Source organism: Eurosta solidaginis, chromosome 4, assembly GCF_040869045.1.
Source record: "Eurosta solidaginis isolate ZX-2024a chromosome 4, ASM4086904v1, whole genome shotgun sequence".
In the NCBI taxonomy this organism is placed as follows: domain Eukaryota; kingdom Metazoa; phylum Arthropoda; class Insecta; order Diptera; family Tephritidae; genus Eurosta; species Eurosta solidaginis.
The window spans coordinates 63331848-63349311 of record NC_090322.1 but is presented as its reverse complement, the minus strand read 5'-3'; the positions used below and the strand labels follow the sequence as shown (position 1 = coordinate 63349311).

General features: G+C 37.8%; 1 protein-coding gene across 10 annotated transcripts in view; it reads left to right on the top strand.

Moving 5' to 3' along the window:
- Nucleotides 1–7703: 7703 nt before the first annotated feature.
- Nucleotides 7704–17464, top strand: part of drd (drop dead) — a 115231-nt gene continuing 105470 nt past the window's right edge. For 2 of the 10 annotated variants that reach the window (XM_067781909.1, XM_067781900.1), the window contains exons 1-2: nucleotides 7725–7924; nucleotides 10444–11022. In XM_067781909.1, the coding sequence (XP_067638010.1) occupies nucleotides 10629–11022 (394 nt within the window). In that variant the 5' untranslated portion in view covers nucleotides 7725–7924; nucleotides 10444–10628. The other 8 variants (XM_067781907.1, XM_067781901.1, XM_067781908.1 and 5 more) reach the window with 8 other exon arrangements.

Below are 17464 nucleotides of genomic sequence, written 5' to 3'. Positions count from 1 at the left end.
GGTGTCTACCTATAGAACTAAGCCCCACGCCCTTTTAAAATACTCATTAACACCTTTCATTTGATACCTATATCGTACAAACACATTATAGAGTCACCCCTGGTCCACCTTTATGGCGATATCTCGAAAAGGCGTCCACCTATAGAACTAAGGATCACTCCCTTTTAAAATACTCATTTACACCTTTCATTTGATAACCATATCGTACAAACAAATTCTAGAGTCAACCCTCATCCACCTTTATGGCGATATCCCTAAATGGCGTCCACCTATAGAACTATGGCCCACTCCCTCATAAAATACTCTTTAATACCTTTCATTTGATACACAAGTAATACAAACACATTCCAGGATTACCCTCGGTTCATTTTTCTACATGGTTATTTTCCCTTATGTTGTCACCATAGCTCTCAACTGAGTATGTAATGTTCGGTTACACCCGAACTTAACCTTCCTTACTTGTTTTTTAACATTTCGGACAGAATGAAAATGAGGTCGATGGTGGATTTACCAGATATTAAGCTGCAATGATACTTTCCGTGGTCCAATGGTTCACGGTGAGCTTCAATCTTTCGCACAACATGCTTGACAGGACCTTATATACGATACTAATTAGACTGATTCCGCGATATCTGGCGCAATTTCCAGGATCACCTTTCTTGTGGAGTGGGTAAAGAATACTTAGATTTCAATCACAAGGAATGCTCCTGCCCGATCAACTTTTACAAAGAAATGTATGCATCCGCCTTGCTAACTCCTCGCTGCCATATTTGAATAGCTCTGCAGGAAATGGTTATTGCTATTCTAATTTCGTCATTATTAGGTGGAGAGACTTTAATTCCATCCTCATTGGTTGCGGGCGCAGTTTTATCATCTTCCCTAGGCTTTTCTTCTCCGCCTTCGTTTTAGAGAGCAATAAAGTGTACCCTCCAAAATTTGCCTTGGTGTATATCCGGTTAAAAGGCACTATTGTAATTGACGATTACTCAATCGATAGCGATTAGAATGAGATTTAAATCATTAAACAAACTCATTTAGTAGTAGAAGGTACTTGCGACTTTATCAGACTACTTGTAAATCAAATTGCCACATACTTAAATGTGCTAGACCTAGTTCTTAATAACAATAGTTAGAAAATTAAATGTTGATTTAGTCAATTAATATGTATGTCATATTAAGAATTTATTAATTGTGCATAGTGAATATATATGTATCTGTATCTGTCTCTGTATGTATGTATGTTTTTATGTTTTATTGAGGGATATAAATTTTCAATTAAGAAAAAAAATAGAGCTCCGAGCTAACTATAAGTCTAGTGACCTTGGAAATGTGTACTTTCAAATTAACAATTGTAGTTAGAATTATCGAATTACATATACATATATATGTATGTATGTATGGATATGACGTAAGTATAAGTTGTTAAAAAATATTAAAGTCCATTTTAATTAGCGAATTCCCATCTAGCGTAGATATTACAGAGTCAAAAGAGACACACACCTTAATCCATATGGGCGAATCTCAAAGAAGGTCCACCATGAACCCAAAATCAAAAGTGCTCAGACTTTATTGCTATCACTTTGGATTAAAGGTCAAATATATGTTTTATGTGGAAATAAAACTTTTTATTGTTTTTTCTCATCCTGGACAGAGAGATATGATTTCAAAGAAAATCTTCATCGGTTTTGCGAGTTTGGCTGTATTACTAGCAAAATATAACGTCTTTTTTTATGTAGTTGCGCTGTTCAACCTATATCTATATATTTGCTTTAATTACAGTTTTTTCTAGCCTTTTGTTTAAAATTAAAAAAAAATATAAAAAAACTTTGGAAAACGGAGGTTTTATAAATGGATTCTACCCTTATTTTTGTGTCGCATTTGTTCCCAAAAATTACAAAAAATTTTTTAAAAAGAAAACGTGCATTTCAAACTGAAAAAGCTTTCAGATTTTAAGTAGTTATGCGTACTTCTTTACAAAAATAGAATACAATTTTCTGGAAACTTTGGGTAACATATTTTATTGTTGCCCAAAATTTGTCGCGTTCGTTACCTCCCTTTCATTGGTTGGTCTATATATCGGCCTTTATCTTTATTTGTGTTTGGTCTACGAACAAAACTTATATGTTGGTGGAAAGGAGACATGTTTCCGCTTTTAGCAGTTTATAAACTGTTAACTGATTTTTGGAGGTGTTAGAGAAATCTGACAAAATATTACGAAAATTTAAATTGTTGTATCTCTTCTTCATTTCGTATGACGGTTTTCTTAATTTTTAATTTGTACTATAAAGGACTAACATGCTACAATGAATTACCAAATGATGTTAAATATAGTAACATAAGGGAATTTAAACACAAATTGTACAATTACTGTCGAACATTGCCATTCTATTGCAAGGTGGGCAAACTTTCGAATCACCAATAGCATTGCATACATCCCGAGTACTCTACGCTGGCACTAGTAGGATGACACTGTAATGCTGTAACTCAACCTAATAAGTGCATAGCCCTTCAGATGTTGCCTTCGCATTTTAAATACGTTAACAGCGTCAGATACAACTGGTACAATCCTTGCGTTGGTGTCATTAGTCTGCTACCTATCTCTCACTCCATTTGGGCAGTCAATAGATTCATATAAATAAATTAAATTAGATTATATATTAATTACTACATATTGTTATAAGCTAGGCTTAGTATAAGCTGTAAGGAGAAATAAATAAATAAATAAAAAAATTTTGTACGACACTTATGATCGATTGTAACACCTTAATCAATGAAGCTTGAATTCTGCCAAATTAGGCAGCAACCAATGGTGTAGCTAGGTACTGGCAAAGCTCTGCTCGTGAAGCACATGAACTTAAATAATTAAGGTTAAGTTCCATGTTGCTCACATCCCACCGCATAGCAAAATAATGTACATAGGATTGTAGCAGTAATCTGTCCTCTGGGCATAAAAAGTTTGACATTATCGGCAAACGGTAAGGAGCTTCAAGAGGTCAGAACCGTAAGAAGGGCATTAATAAACAAAGCAAACAAGGTAGGACCGATATGGCTAACAGTTACCAAACGAGATAAAAAGTGTCTAAGCCTATACTCGAAAAAAGCACTTAAATTAAGAAAACATTTCCTAACAAATTTTTCTTTAAATTGAGGAAAATTTCAATGTTTGTGACTAAGAATTTGACTTATTTGGTTTTGTTGATTTGTCGACAGGGTGGATAATTGATGTATATTGGAACGATTTTCGACATCCCTTGTCAAATTTGGTTTCGAGTCAAACCGGTTTCGGTGTTGTACCATCATCGGTGTCGATTTTCGTTCTGATCAGTTCTTGTTGTTGTTTGTCTTGTATTTATACATAGATGTTCGTAGGTACATGAGCAGGTATTGTCAAAATGGATGTTTGTGTATTGTGTATATGAGTATTTGCTGTGTGTTCATTCAGGGTGGCTTTTACTGATCGATTTGTGTGGCCGAATGTTGAAGGTAAAAGTCAGTAATTCTGGTCGTTTTCCTTCTTTGTGGCTTTGTCGCTTTGGTGTGTTTATTTGTTGTTGTGTTTTTGTCTATCGTACCTCTGAGATAACTTTGTTTCTGGCAAACAAGTTTTAAAGACTCAAATATTGTGTCAGAGATTGTGTTTATCTGCTCTTTGTTTATTCTACCTTCGAATGCTTTCTGTTTGTAGCTTTCCATGTTTTCGAGTACGCTCAGATGTCGGCCTTTTGTTTGTATGTGGAGTACCCTAACTGAATATTCATTTTCGAACATGTGATTCGTGAAGTTGGACTCTGGTATGATGTTTGGATTTTGAGTTAGTGTTAGTTCTTAGTTTTCGCCCAGATTGCTCGGTGTTTTGAACGATGTGTTAATGTTGTATTTAAAAAAAAATTGCCAATTTATATGTTGCTTTTCCAGCATAGTCATAGTCATAGTCGTGTTATTTTTTCCTTTTTATTGTTTCTTTTTGGTTCTCCATGCGTCCTTCTGAGCTTATCTACTAGTGCTTTTTTATATCTGTTGTTTCCAGCAATTTTATATATGAGTTCAAGCTCTCTTTTATATGCTTCTAGTTTGAGAGGTGTTTTTTATAAACGGTTTTATTTAGGTTGACTTGACAGGCTGCTCGGCCAGCGCGAATTTTGTAATTAAAATTTAAGTAACTTCCCGATAAACTACAAGCTTGAAACTTGGAATATAGTTCAGAACCCGATGAAAATGCAATAATAAGAAAAAAATCGCCGCTAGGTGGCGCAAGGATCGAGATAATCACAAAAATCGTATTTGTGGTCCGATTTAGCTCATATTTGGAACACATAATACATACATGAATAGAAAGCGAGCTAGTGAAATTTCAGTATAAAAATTCAAGCCCCGTTAGAAGAGACGTCAAAATACTTTGGAGCACATAAGTTCAAATTTTGCCAGTGAAATTTTAGTAAAAAATTGATTTCCCGGTAGAAGTGACGTCAAAATACTTTGGAGCACATAAGTTCAAATTTTGCTAGTGAAGTTTCAGTATAATAAAATAAATAACAAAAACATTTTAAGTTAAACGGTTTTATTGAAAGCAATACTTACATTAAGTACTAATAATACTAAAAGATAGAAAATAATTAGGTAGGTCCTAGGTACTAGTCATCACACTCCTCATCAATCTAGGGCGTCGATCAGACAATTAAATAAAATCGTTGGCCGCGTGAAATTTCTAAAAATGTGAGACGTAGCATAATCTGATTAAGGTTCAGTTGGTCTTACTTATGACTATCAATAGAAATTTGACGCGTCCAACGCTTTTATTTAATTGTCTGATCAACGGCCTTGATTGATGGGGAGTGTGATGTCTAGTACCTAGGACTTACCTAATTATTTTCTATCTTTTAGTATTATTACTACTTAATGTAAGTATTGTTTTCAATAAAACCGTTTAACTTAAAAAATGTTTTTAAATTATTTTATTTAAATCTATGTACCAAAGGCCTTAATTCTGTATTTTTATGCTGTTGGGGGTGATTTGAGTTATTATGTATTATTGTGTCGGTAGCCGGTGGCTTTCTATATATGTCGTAGTTAAATCTTTTGGCAAACTTATCAATATTTATCGTGAGGTCTAGATAGTTGATTCCTCCAGCTTTTTCGGTTTCCATTGTGAACTTTATGTTCCGTGCTGCTTGTTGAGGTACTGCAGTATTACTTCTTCGTTAATAGTAGTTAAAGCGCATATTACACACCTAATTTGGACTTCAGTTCCTGTATGTAATTATCTTCAAGATTGAACACTTTCATAAGAATGGCTGATGTGGAGCTTCCCATTCCAAGAGCGTTTTTTTGTCTGTATATTTTATTGTTGAATTGAACATAGTTTTGACGTAAAGTGGTGTTTAGCGTGCTTGTGATTTCCGTGCTTTTGACTTTGTTTTTGTTTTTTTGTTTTTGTTTTGTATTGTTGAGCTGACTACTTCCAATGTCTCTTGGAGTGGTATTATTGGAAATAGATCTTTATATCAGAAACCGATTTGTCTCCAAACCAAATTTGACAAGGGATGACGTAAAATCGTTCCAATATACATCGAGTAAGAATTTCTTATTTTTGTGTAAAACTATTCATTAATTTGAGGAAAGTGAGGACAATTTTTCTTCATTTTTTTTAATCGATAATACTTGAATACTTACATGTACGAGTTAGCGAAGTGAATAAGAGTACTCAAATGTAAATTTGCAAACCTTGCCTAGAAATCTACGGCCGTGATAGTCATACAATTAAATTTTTTAGGAAATTATTCCTATGATCAAAGAAAAAAAGAGTTTTAATTTTTAATAAAATTACTTGCCAAGATTTAGGGAAGGATGGGTATACTAACTGGACACTGTCTTCTGACGTCACACGGTTATAAGCAAGGCCACGTCAGTAACAGCAGGTGTAGGAAATGCGATCTTGAGGAAGAACGGTTGAGAAATTTCTATTGCTCTTGTCGTGCGCTCCCCAGATCAAGGCTCTAGCTATTAGAGGCGGCAGAGTTGCCAGATCTCGAGGCAGCAATTAAGCTAGGTCCTAGAAAACTTCTATTTTTGCCAAGAGAACGGAGTTATTCTATAAAATAAGTCCTGGCACCTGATTGGGGCTCTTCCGGTTGGTCGTCAAACAAATTCTGGTAACACTATGGACACATTCAGTCTATGTGAGGTCTTTATTGACCGGCCAGTTCAACCCAACTAAACCTAGGGAACGATTTATATAGCGAAATATCATATACCATTTTTCCATATTTTAATGGCTTTTTCCCTCGTTTCTTTCTGAGTGTATGCGGCCAGGTTTAGAGAAAAGCACGGTGTGGGATTTTGTCAAATGCTTTGTAAAGACGACATCAGTAGGCTGGCTATTCTTATATCCGCTAGAGGCATGGGTAGTATTACAGGAACCATGTTGGAATGGGTTGATATGTAATGAAATCGAATGATCCAATTGTTTTGTGATGATGAATTCGAACGATTTATGTATGGCAATAAGCTTCGCAATTCCTCTATAGGGATACCATCGACATCACTACTGCAGAATACTCGTAGGTTTTTCAGATATGCTAACATGTCTCGAGCTGATATAGATGAAACTCTTTCAAGAATTTGATTTCTCTCGTGCACCATCCGGTAATTGAGGATGTAAGCGTATCATGATCGCGAGAAACACACTAATGGAATATAAAGTGCAACAGATTATTAAAATGGAGAGCACTTTCCTCAACATCCCCATTGTACTGTAGCCAAGTTATCATAGATACTTCTCTTCTAAGCTTAGCATTTTCAACGCATTATTTAAGTAAAATTAAAGTTGCAAAAAGTCTGTTGCAGAAGTCTGTCTAATACTTATACATAACATTTAAAATATAATAAATTAAATTTATAAAATTATGAAAATGAAACTCCTCTCATCAGCTGTTCAATCAATTGCATACGACATATTCTTGGCATTGTTCTAAAACCAATCAACATTCCATGCACGCACCAAAACTGATGCTGACGACTTAAAACTAAATATTTGCATTTCTATAAAAAAACAAAAAACACATGAATACGTGACAATAGCTATAAAATAAAAGGCATAACTATTTAAGCACATATTTGCTTAAATAAATATCTATGCATAACTAGATATGTATATATGTATGTATATGTAAAGGTGTGGATTGTAATACAAATAAATAAACATTTACTATGTACGTTGGTATCATCGTTAACGAAAAATTTGGTTAATACAAGGAGAGCTTAGTCACCATCAATGCTCTTAACGGCAAATTGGCAATAAATTGAATGCGCAAAGTTTATGAAAATATTAATTCAAATTACAAATCAAAAAGGAAAAAAAATATACCAATGTGCTTCATGCGATTGCTAATTTTTAAGCTTTGTTTTTGTCTGAAAATTTTATTTGTTTTTGATTTTTGTTCTTATTTGATTTTCCGACTTTGACTATACGCCAGCTGAATTTTTCAATTCTGCACGTTTGTTTATCTTTACATGCATTTTCGCTTTGCTTATTCTTTTATGCCATTGATTACTTCATTTATTTGCAGCGCCGGCGACTTTGGCCTGGCTGTTGTGGTCTTCATTTGTCAAAGCTCTGCCTTTTCAAGCTCGCTTCGAATTTAGCCGCGTTTAGCTGGGCAGTGCTGCGACGCGCCGCATTGTAAAAAGTGGCAAATAAGTTGGCTTAGGGGCGATCGTTGCGATTTGCTCGTTCAGTACGTTTTGAACTTTTCGTCTTGGCGGTTGATTTTACTGAAATTCTTTAGTCAACGGGTGTTAAATAGAGAAGGTGGTGGTTGGAAAAAAGAATTTGTTTAAATGCAAAGTGGTACACAGAAAAAATTGCATTGAAGTGGTTTTTGTGACTGCGAATAAAAATCAAAAAATTAAATAAAAATTGAAATTGGTAACATTTTTTTTTGTGAATTTTACTAAATTAGGAATTTCACCAAAACTGAAAGCAATCTAATAGTAACTGATAAATCGGTTTAAATAAAGGAAACAAACAAAGCAATTTCTTTTTAATATCGAGTTTTTTTTTTTAATTAGTGTGATCATTTCCAGAATTAAAAAAAAAAAATTGTATCACTTTTTGTGTAATAAAAGTGAAGTGAAACAGTAAAATGCCCACTTTGTGAAATACTTTTCATACATTTTTAAAATCTTTAAAAAAACAAAAATTTTCCTTAAACACTAAACTAACAAGCGATTCCAAGCGTTGTTCAGCAAAATTACCGTTAAAACAAAAGATCTTTAATATAATATGATTTTTAAAAAATGTCGTCTCAATTCGAATATTTTTCCAAAAACGCTATAATAAAAATGTATTTTCGGCAGAACTTTTTGAAATTTGCTGATTACCGTTAATATCGTTCTGTTATTTCACCTGTTTCTGTTTTGAAGGGGGCACCTAATAATACCGAAAAAGAGACATAGTCCCGACAATTTTCAGTAGTACCTAAGTCCAAGACACAATCGAGACAAAAATTTTATAATTATGTAGCTAACATCGAAGGGTAATAGTTAAACCAGTTTTCCAAAATATTCGAATTTTGTGTTATTTGGGTTATGACTGAGCTGGATTCGATAGTCTGAATTCCGTGTTTCAGGAATTTTTATGAATTTACTGTGTAATTTTCAAAATTCCATTTACAACTGAAGCTGTTTTGACTGGATTTGATAAAAGCTGGCAAAATCACCAGAGTAATGCGTCAGTTCAACCGATATTTTTTTCAACTTTTATCCATCGCAAATAGCTGTTGAATCAACTTCGCACAGCTTATTGATTTTGAATTGACCGTTTCAACAGTCAAATCAACAAAAAAAAAAGTTCATCAAATGTAAGCTACTGATACATCTTTATTGACCGGCCAGTTCAACCTCAGCATTTACATCTCTGTTAAAAAACAAAAATTTATAAAAATATTTTCTAATAAAAAATACTTTGTTCTTAAGCTTGTGATGTTGCTTTTTCAGGCTTTTAAACACAGGGTTTTTCGTTTGGTGTGGCTGTCAACTAGCAATTGTTAATGTCACCCTAAGAATAACGACGAAAACTGTTAACATATTTCCGTTTACGATGGTTATAAGCAGCGATTGAAAATGCTATTTTACTCTGGGGTTTTTTTGCTTTTGCTCTGGCTCTGAACATGAACAGACCATAGAGCTGAGGCGTAGCATATAAATGAGCATTTCTTATGCTCTGCTACGAGCTACGTCGTGTTTTAGAGCGGAGTAAATGGCAGAATAAAAGCTCCAAACGAAATGCTATTTCTAGTAAAGCGAGAGCAAACAAAAAATTATTGATATTTTCTTCGTTGGGCATTGTTATGCAAACCGTTGCCTTTTCTCGCGCTACTACTTGTCTACAAGAACTTGCAATGCAACGTGGGAACGATGGAATAACAATACCAACGAAAATAAGAAGCTAACGAAACAATTTAAAGACCGATAATAAAACCACAAGCACAAAAGCAACATCACAAGGCTACATCAACTTCAACAACGAAAACAAGAGTAAAGACAAAGATCTGCCCCATGTTCTGTTCATCTTTAAAGCCGGAGCAGTAGCAGAGCATATTTTTCTTTGCTACTGATGTTCTGGAGTAGAAAATGCAAACACTGCAAATAGCAATAATTTTTTTGCTGTCACTTAACTATAAACAGCATTTCGTTTGAAGCTTTTATTCTGCTAAAAAACGGCGTAGCTTGTAACAGAGCACAAGAAATGCTATCACTTTACCATGCTACGGCTCTGCTCTATGTTCTGTTCATGTTCAGAGCCAGAGCAGTAACAGAGCATATTTTTCGTTGCTCCTGCACTTTGGAGTATGGAAACACTCCCCTTATGACACTGGTCATAAGAACGAAGTAGTGTTAGCGTTGAGCGTATTTTCTCTTTAAAATTGGCTGATGCATTTGCATAATATTGACAGTTGTTCGCTGTTGAAATGACCAATGAAATCAGTTCTTTTAACAGAAAAATCAGTTAAATTGATTGAGAATCTGTTCTTTTTAAATAATACTGTTAGCTTGAGATCAACAGTTTTTCTTCTGTTGAAATAACTAATCAAACTTGTTTTCTTGACAAAGCACTCTATTGTATTAACCATAATGCGATCAATTTCACTAAATGTCTGTCAATTCAAGAAAAACTTGATTTGTTGCTTTTACTAACTTCATTTCTTTCGTTGTAATATTCTGGTCTATCATAAAAATCACACATTGAAGTCCCGCTACTAGTAACAATTATCTAAACAGAAGTTGCCCCTTGACTAAAATCTAAGGGCTAAAAAACTGGATGGTCAATATTTTTATTGCAAGTTCTGAAAATTTTCAAACATTTTTCTAAACGCTTTTGAAATAGGCACAAAGATTAGAACTTAGATTTAAACTGATCTAAGCGAAAATTTCTATAATATACAGCTTATCTAAGTAAAAATATACAAAAATAAGTAATTAAATAAATCTAAGTCTGAAAGACTTTACAAACTAACATTTACGAAATACTACTAAATACCGTTAAGATGATACATTAAGCATACAAGTGAAAGAAAATAAAAAAGTTACGATCTTCAGTTATTAAGAAATTAAACTAAATAAAATTGAATATGCGTGAAAAAATCGTCGCAAACTTTCTTAGAGCGCATCTTTTGCTGCTTGTGCTGCTCACATTAACCTACGACAATAACGCACTGAACACAGTCGACGCAGCAGCAAATCCGACATGTTCGCTGAAGGATAATTGTAATATGAATGGCAATTTCCTCACAGCATCCAGTGAAGTTAGCGATAAAACGGCCAGTAAATTGGAAAATAAAATTAAATCGATTTTCGAAGATAAAGTAAATTACAGTATAAAATTATTCGCTGATGAAGATATCATTGAGTACAATGCAGTTGAGAGTAATTTATCTGAGCACGACAATGTGGCAACTTCGTCGACAGCGAACTTTACGCTGGGACAGCTGCAAGATACAGTCGATGTGGAGGAAGGTGAAAGAGGTGAGACAGATTTTGAAATATGAAATAAAATTTATTGCATAATATTGTAGATAGGTATGTATTTTATTTACATATATTGTTAATAATAATACAAACAATTTATAAATTTACCCCGTACAATTTTTTTGTAAAATCAAATAAGCGATACCCGAAATGTATATGCTAATGCCAAAACGTTTTAGGCATACGCGATAGGCAAATAGCTGGGTTAAACAGAATGGCCATAAATATGTGGCTATTTAAGGTTTGCCAAATTTACGTCATCAGTGATACGTAGTTACTGTGGTGGACTTATAATTATGTTACTTTTACAAATGTATATATTTCTAATTATTTCAATTCTATCATATCGTCCGTTCTAATGTAAGCTGATGTAATACCAGATTTACATTTTTCGTGATTTAAGGTGCCCAAGAGCCGACTGGGAAGATTATGTTCACATACAAAGAATACTTCTAGGGGCAAAGATGACCAGCCCAGTGTTCTTTGAATTTAGTTTTTGTAATGGAACTATATGAAAAATAAAACTTTGTTTGCGTTTTCCCAACAAAATAACATTTTGAATTACACCTGTTTACAATAAAACGGGCGAAATATCACTTAGAGTCGTTGCAAATACTTGGAAAGCGGCACCCATCATTTACTTTGAAATAGTTTTCAATAACAACAGCGAAACTTCTCACATCGCTTCCCCAGGCCGTCGGTTCTATGTACCGGAGCGACTCGGGATTTTTCTCGACCAAGGACTGCCATCTCAGTGTAACCCCATTTAATTTGTTGCGTCCCTCCGACAAACTGTCATCCTCCCAGCAGCTCTTTGCAGCGGGACTGCTCCATATTCTCTTGCTAAGGGAAGGTATCGAACCCAATCCGGGTCCGTCTCCTGACCCCGGTCCTGAGAAATGGTTTTACTGCATCTGCCGGAAAAGAATCTTTTTAGGACGGTCATACTCTTGTCAGTGTGTCTCGTGTAAGGGATGGTTGCATCGGACAGGTTGTTCTGGGCTAGACCCCAAAACCAGACGTCCACGTAACTTCCATAAATCTTTTGTGGCTCCTTGCTATTCACGTCCTAGGACGTCCCGTAGTCTGCGCCTTAGCGCCCCCGCTACCTTCCAGCAGCCCCGCTGCTCAACAAACCACAACAAGTACCCGCTGATGGTCGCGCCCCACGGTGCCACCAACTCACACGGCTGCTCCCACTCATACCTACAATCTCCGTAGTAGAGTCGGGAGCAATGCCGAGGATCATCCTCTGCCCCGTCTTCTTCCCCTCTCTTTTGCGGCAGCAATTGTGTAGGTCAAGGAAACAGACTCTTCGTCCCTACCTCCCTTTGCAACGTTTGCAAGCACAGAATATATACGTTGGCGACATCCGCCCAATGCAGCTCCTGCCATGGGCGGTGCCACTTTCCTAGGTGTTCTGGTCTCCGCGACGGCAACCCCCCCGACGGGTTTCATTGCGCCAAGTTTCCAGGCGGCATACCCAAATAGCCCGGGTACCCCAATGCCTACCCAAGGACGTCTAGTCCCAGAGCCTCAACAGCAATCGCGTTCTGGCCTTCCACAACTCAGGCGTAGTCACCCGTCACTTACTCCCAGAGTGACGACGTCTTCCCCTATGCACTTAAGAATTCTGCTGATAAAATGTAATGGATTAACTGGGAAGATCACGGAGATAGTCGACTTCACGAAGCGGCACAACATCCGCATTGCTGCGATTCAAGAGACTAAACTCACAGCAAGATCTGCATTGCAGACCTGTTCTGGGTATAATGTCCACAGAAAAGACCGCGAGAACGGAAATGGAGGCGGCCTCTCGTTTATCATACACCACACTGTGCAATATCATATATTTGATCCCGATATCGACCGCAGGGAGAGTGTCTTAGAACGTCAAGGATTATCTGTCCGGTCGGGCGATGCAAATCTAGAAATCATCAACATCTACATCCCTCCTGTCACCTGTTGCCCCAGTGGATACCGCCCTGATATCAGCGGCGTACTCACTGGAAACAATCGAACTTTCTTACGTGATTTCAATGCCCATCACGATCTATGGCATTCAAACTTGCGGGTGGACAGTAGGTGTGAGATGTTAGCGGATCAAATAGAGGAAACGACGTTCTGCACTATAAACGGAAACGCCCCCACACGTATGGTAGGAAGCTGTCACAGTTCGCCGGATATTTCAATCTTGAGCGCAGAACTCGTAAACTGCGTCAACTGGCAGCCGATGGTAACATTGGCATCTGACCACCTGCCTATGCTTCATCGTCGCAGAAAAACGCACTTTCATTAACTTTAAAAAAGGAAAGTGGGACGAATATAAATCCTTTACAGACATCCGTTTTGCTGCCCTCCCTATCGCACCTGATGCCCGCCAAGGGGGGCGTGCTTTCCGCAAGGCATTGAATCCGCCTCGGCTCGTTTCATTCCCGCCGGTAGAATTCCCGAAATTCGGCCCCACTTCCCGGCAGAGGCCACAAGTTTAGCGAGAGAACGTGACCTTATAAGACAGCTCGATCCCTGCGACCCGCAAACAAAGGATATAAACCAACGCATCAGATTGCTTGTGGATGAACACAAGCGGGCGAAATGGGAGGAGCACCTAAGCGGTTGTAACCTCTCTGCCGGTGTAGGTAAACTTTGGTACACTGTAAAGTCCCTATCGAATCCGTCTAAGCACAATGACAAAGTTTCCATCGCCTTTGGCGACAAAGTGCATTCTACGGTCGACAAAAATAGACGGAGGGCCAACAGACACGCACGTAAACATAAGTTCAGCGCGTCACCAATTACCATCACCGCCAAAGAGTTTGAGGATGCCATCGGTCATGCTAAACCATCCAAAGCAGTGGGCCCAGACCGCGTAGCCATGCCGATGCTTAAAAGCCTACGGAAAGAAGGTTTCAACTATTTAGCACATGTCTTCAACCTGTCTCTTTCCACCTTTGCCATACCCGAAAAATGGAAAATGGCCAAGGTGGTCCCGCTACTAAAGCCTGGGAAACCAGCTAACATAGGAGAGTCATATCGCCCGATATCTCTCCTATCGCCAGTAGCCAAGACGCTTGAAGGCATTTTGCTCCCCCATTTCAAAGCAAATTTGCAGCTAGCCTGTCATCAGCATGGCTTTAGAAAACTCCATAGCACCACCACCGCGCTAAATGCCATTAGCACCCAGATAAATTGTGGTTTAAATCAGAAGCCCCACCATAGAACAGTACTCGTAGCGCTAGACCTATCAAAAGCTTTTAATACGGTCAACCATGGCACGTTACTGCAAGACTTGGAAGGGCTTACCATTCCCACATGTCTCAAAAGGTGGACCATAAATTATCTGGGTGGTCGGCAGGCATCGGTGCAATTCAGAAACGAAATATCAAAGCCAAGAAGAATTAAACAAGGGGTGCCTCAGGGTGGTGTCCTATCCCCAGTTTAATTTTTACATATCAAAACTACCTTCGCCACCAGAAGGAGTTACTATCGTTTCTTACGCCGAAGACTGCACAATAATGGCCACAGGTCCGGGCCCAAAGATCGATGAGCTTTGCAACAGAATAAACTGCTACCTCCCTGATATCTCCAGTTTTTTCGCCTCGCGAAACCTGGCATTATCACCGACTAAATCATCCGCGACCTTATTTACAACTTGGACGTCCCAAATTTGGACCGGTAGCACTACGCTACCGACTGTCTTACATCCCAAAATCTTGGGTGTGACGTTTGATCAGGATCTACATTTTGGTGAGCACGCAGCCGCAATTGTTCCGAAAATCCAGAGCCGTAATAAAATCCTCAAATCCCTTGCTGGCAGTACTTGGGGAAAAGACAAAGAAACGCTCATTACCACACACAAAGCAATTGGCCAGCCGTTTGCGTGCTACGCGTCCCCTATATGGTCGCCAAGCCTAAAAACTACCCACTGGAAGAAGCTACAGGCCTGCCAAAATACTGCGTTCATAACCGCCACGAGCTGTCTTCTTATGTCCCCAGAACACCATCTACATAATGAGGCGAGAATACTCCCCATCAGGGAGAGAAATGAGATGCTAACCAAACAGTTCCTGTTGAATACCCAGAAACCTGGGCATCCCAATAGACATCTGATTGATGAGCCAGCACCGCCTAGGAACTTAGGGAGTCATCTCCGTAAGCATTTTGAGGAAATACGGCACCTGAGAACTCAGCCGTATGAAGCAAAAAAACAGGCGTCGGCCCTTTATGCCGGGAATTGCCCGGTGAATCCAGTACTCGGGGAGCAGTACCCAAAACTTGCGGAAGAGGAACGCATACTCCCCAGGGAAACGCGAGTCACTCTGGCTCAACTTCGTTCTGGATACTGTAACAGGTTAAACTCTTACATATCCAGAATCAACACTGACACACAAAATGTATGCCCCGCTTGCAATGTGTCCCCACATGACACCAACCATCTCTTTAATTGTAATGTGGAACCAACGCCTCTAATATCCCTTTCATTATGGTACACCCCTGTCGAAACAGCAAGTTTCCTTGGACTCCCGTTAGAGGATATTGATGACAAGTTGTGATCGGTCGCAGCTATTAGGTGGGGCGAAACATTGCTACAACAACAACAACAACATCTTACCATTAGTTTTATAAATTAATGTTACATACATATATATGTATGGTACATATGTATTTCGTCTCTGCCAAATGGCAGTATGATGTCCTCGAGTATATCAACATATAAACCGCCAGTCACAATTCATCCAATAAATGGTTCCCACCCGTAGCCAACAAAAACATGTCCAGGTAATAATGCTGGAACCTCCATGCTTGACGGTTTTCGTTGTATACTTCGGATCCTATTCGGTATTAGGTGGCTATCGTACATATTCGAGTGACCCCTTTCACCCATACATGATATTCTTCGACTCGTCCCACCATAAAATGTTGCGCCATCTGGGCGAAGACCAATTTAAATGCTCTTTGGCAAATCGAAGGCTTCTTTTGTACATGCGTTTTAGTCAACGATACTTTTCTTTGACTGTGGGCACCCAGGCCTTGCTCACGCAAACGCCGACGCCCGATCTCAACTCTTGAATACACTTTTAAGGTATCTTTGATCTCAGTAGCAGCCGCAATTGAAAACTGCTTTGAGAATATGACGACAGACTTAACTTCCCTTACCGACATTGCTGGCTTTTTTCCACGATTTTTGCCACTTTGTTGGTACATGATAGCGTTACTACGTACTGCGTACGTAGCAACCAAAATGATATTTTGCACATCCACATGAGTTTTGCAATCGATTTTTTTATGAGAGCACGTTTCTCAGGTGGGCAATTCATCTTTTCCGACTTTACTGAATAAGGATTTAAAAAAATTTAGCCATTACTTATAGAATCGTGATCGAATCGACAATCGTATTAACAAGTTTACGTTACTGATCGTATGAGCAGCAATACTGGTATTGCGATATACGTTCACTATCATACCATTTGTGCCAGCGTGTTATAGAATTGGCAGGGTTATTTAATAGAAATATTGAAAATAAATGTAATATATAAAAAAATTTAAGAATTTTGAATGAATGAAAATTTCAGAATGGAAAAGTGGTAACCAATGATTGCGATCACCGTTTTTCTAGAGCTATGAGATCGGAGACAGAAGGAGAAATTTCAGCGTACTCGAAAGCTTTATTGCTGTCGAATAAATTTTGTTGACTTTGAAAACTTCTTGAATGCATTCACTGATCTCACAATACCAAATTACGATACTACCTATATATTGACGTATAACACGATACCAAATAAGCAATTTTACGCAACGAGTATCTCTATCACGGAAGGCACGATACGGGTCCTGTGCGTATGCTGTTTGAACACCTAACAACCCTTGAAAACTGAATCAAAACAGATATTAAACAATGGCAAAGCTTTTGAGTATGTTGACGCAGCGTCGAATTGTTATTTATTGGCAGATTTGGTCAGATTCGTATGCAAATGCATATTTTTGTTTAAGGTTGTAGAAACTCTAGAAGTCGATTAATATATCCCTGATACGTTTTGCATATTTCGCCATATTTTGGGAATATTTTTTTGCATATTTTATGCACTATTCTGCATACTTACATTAAGTTACACCTATTTCACTAAGAACCATTTTAGTGATGATAGTATCGTTATCCATAACTAACGGATAACCCGTCGATATCGGTTGTTGTCGATAACGATCTGATGAAGCTCTTCTCAAAAAGTTCAGAAACTTTACCGAAATGGTCCTAAACTATTGCCGAAATGGTTCCGATAAAAGTCCCAAAGCATTTCCGAAGTAGTTACGAAATGGCCTCGCAGATATTCGATCTAGATATCTCATCATTACGAAAAGGTTTCGAGTTTGATACAGAATGATCTTGTATTATTGACTACACCTGTGTGGTTTAATTGCATCATGTGTGCCTCTAATTTTG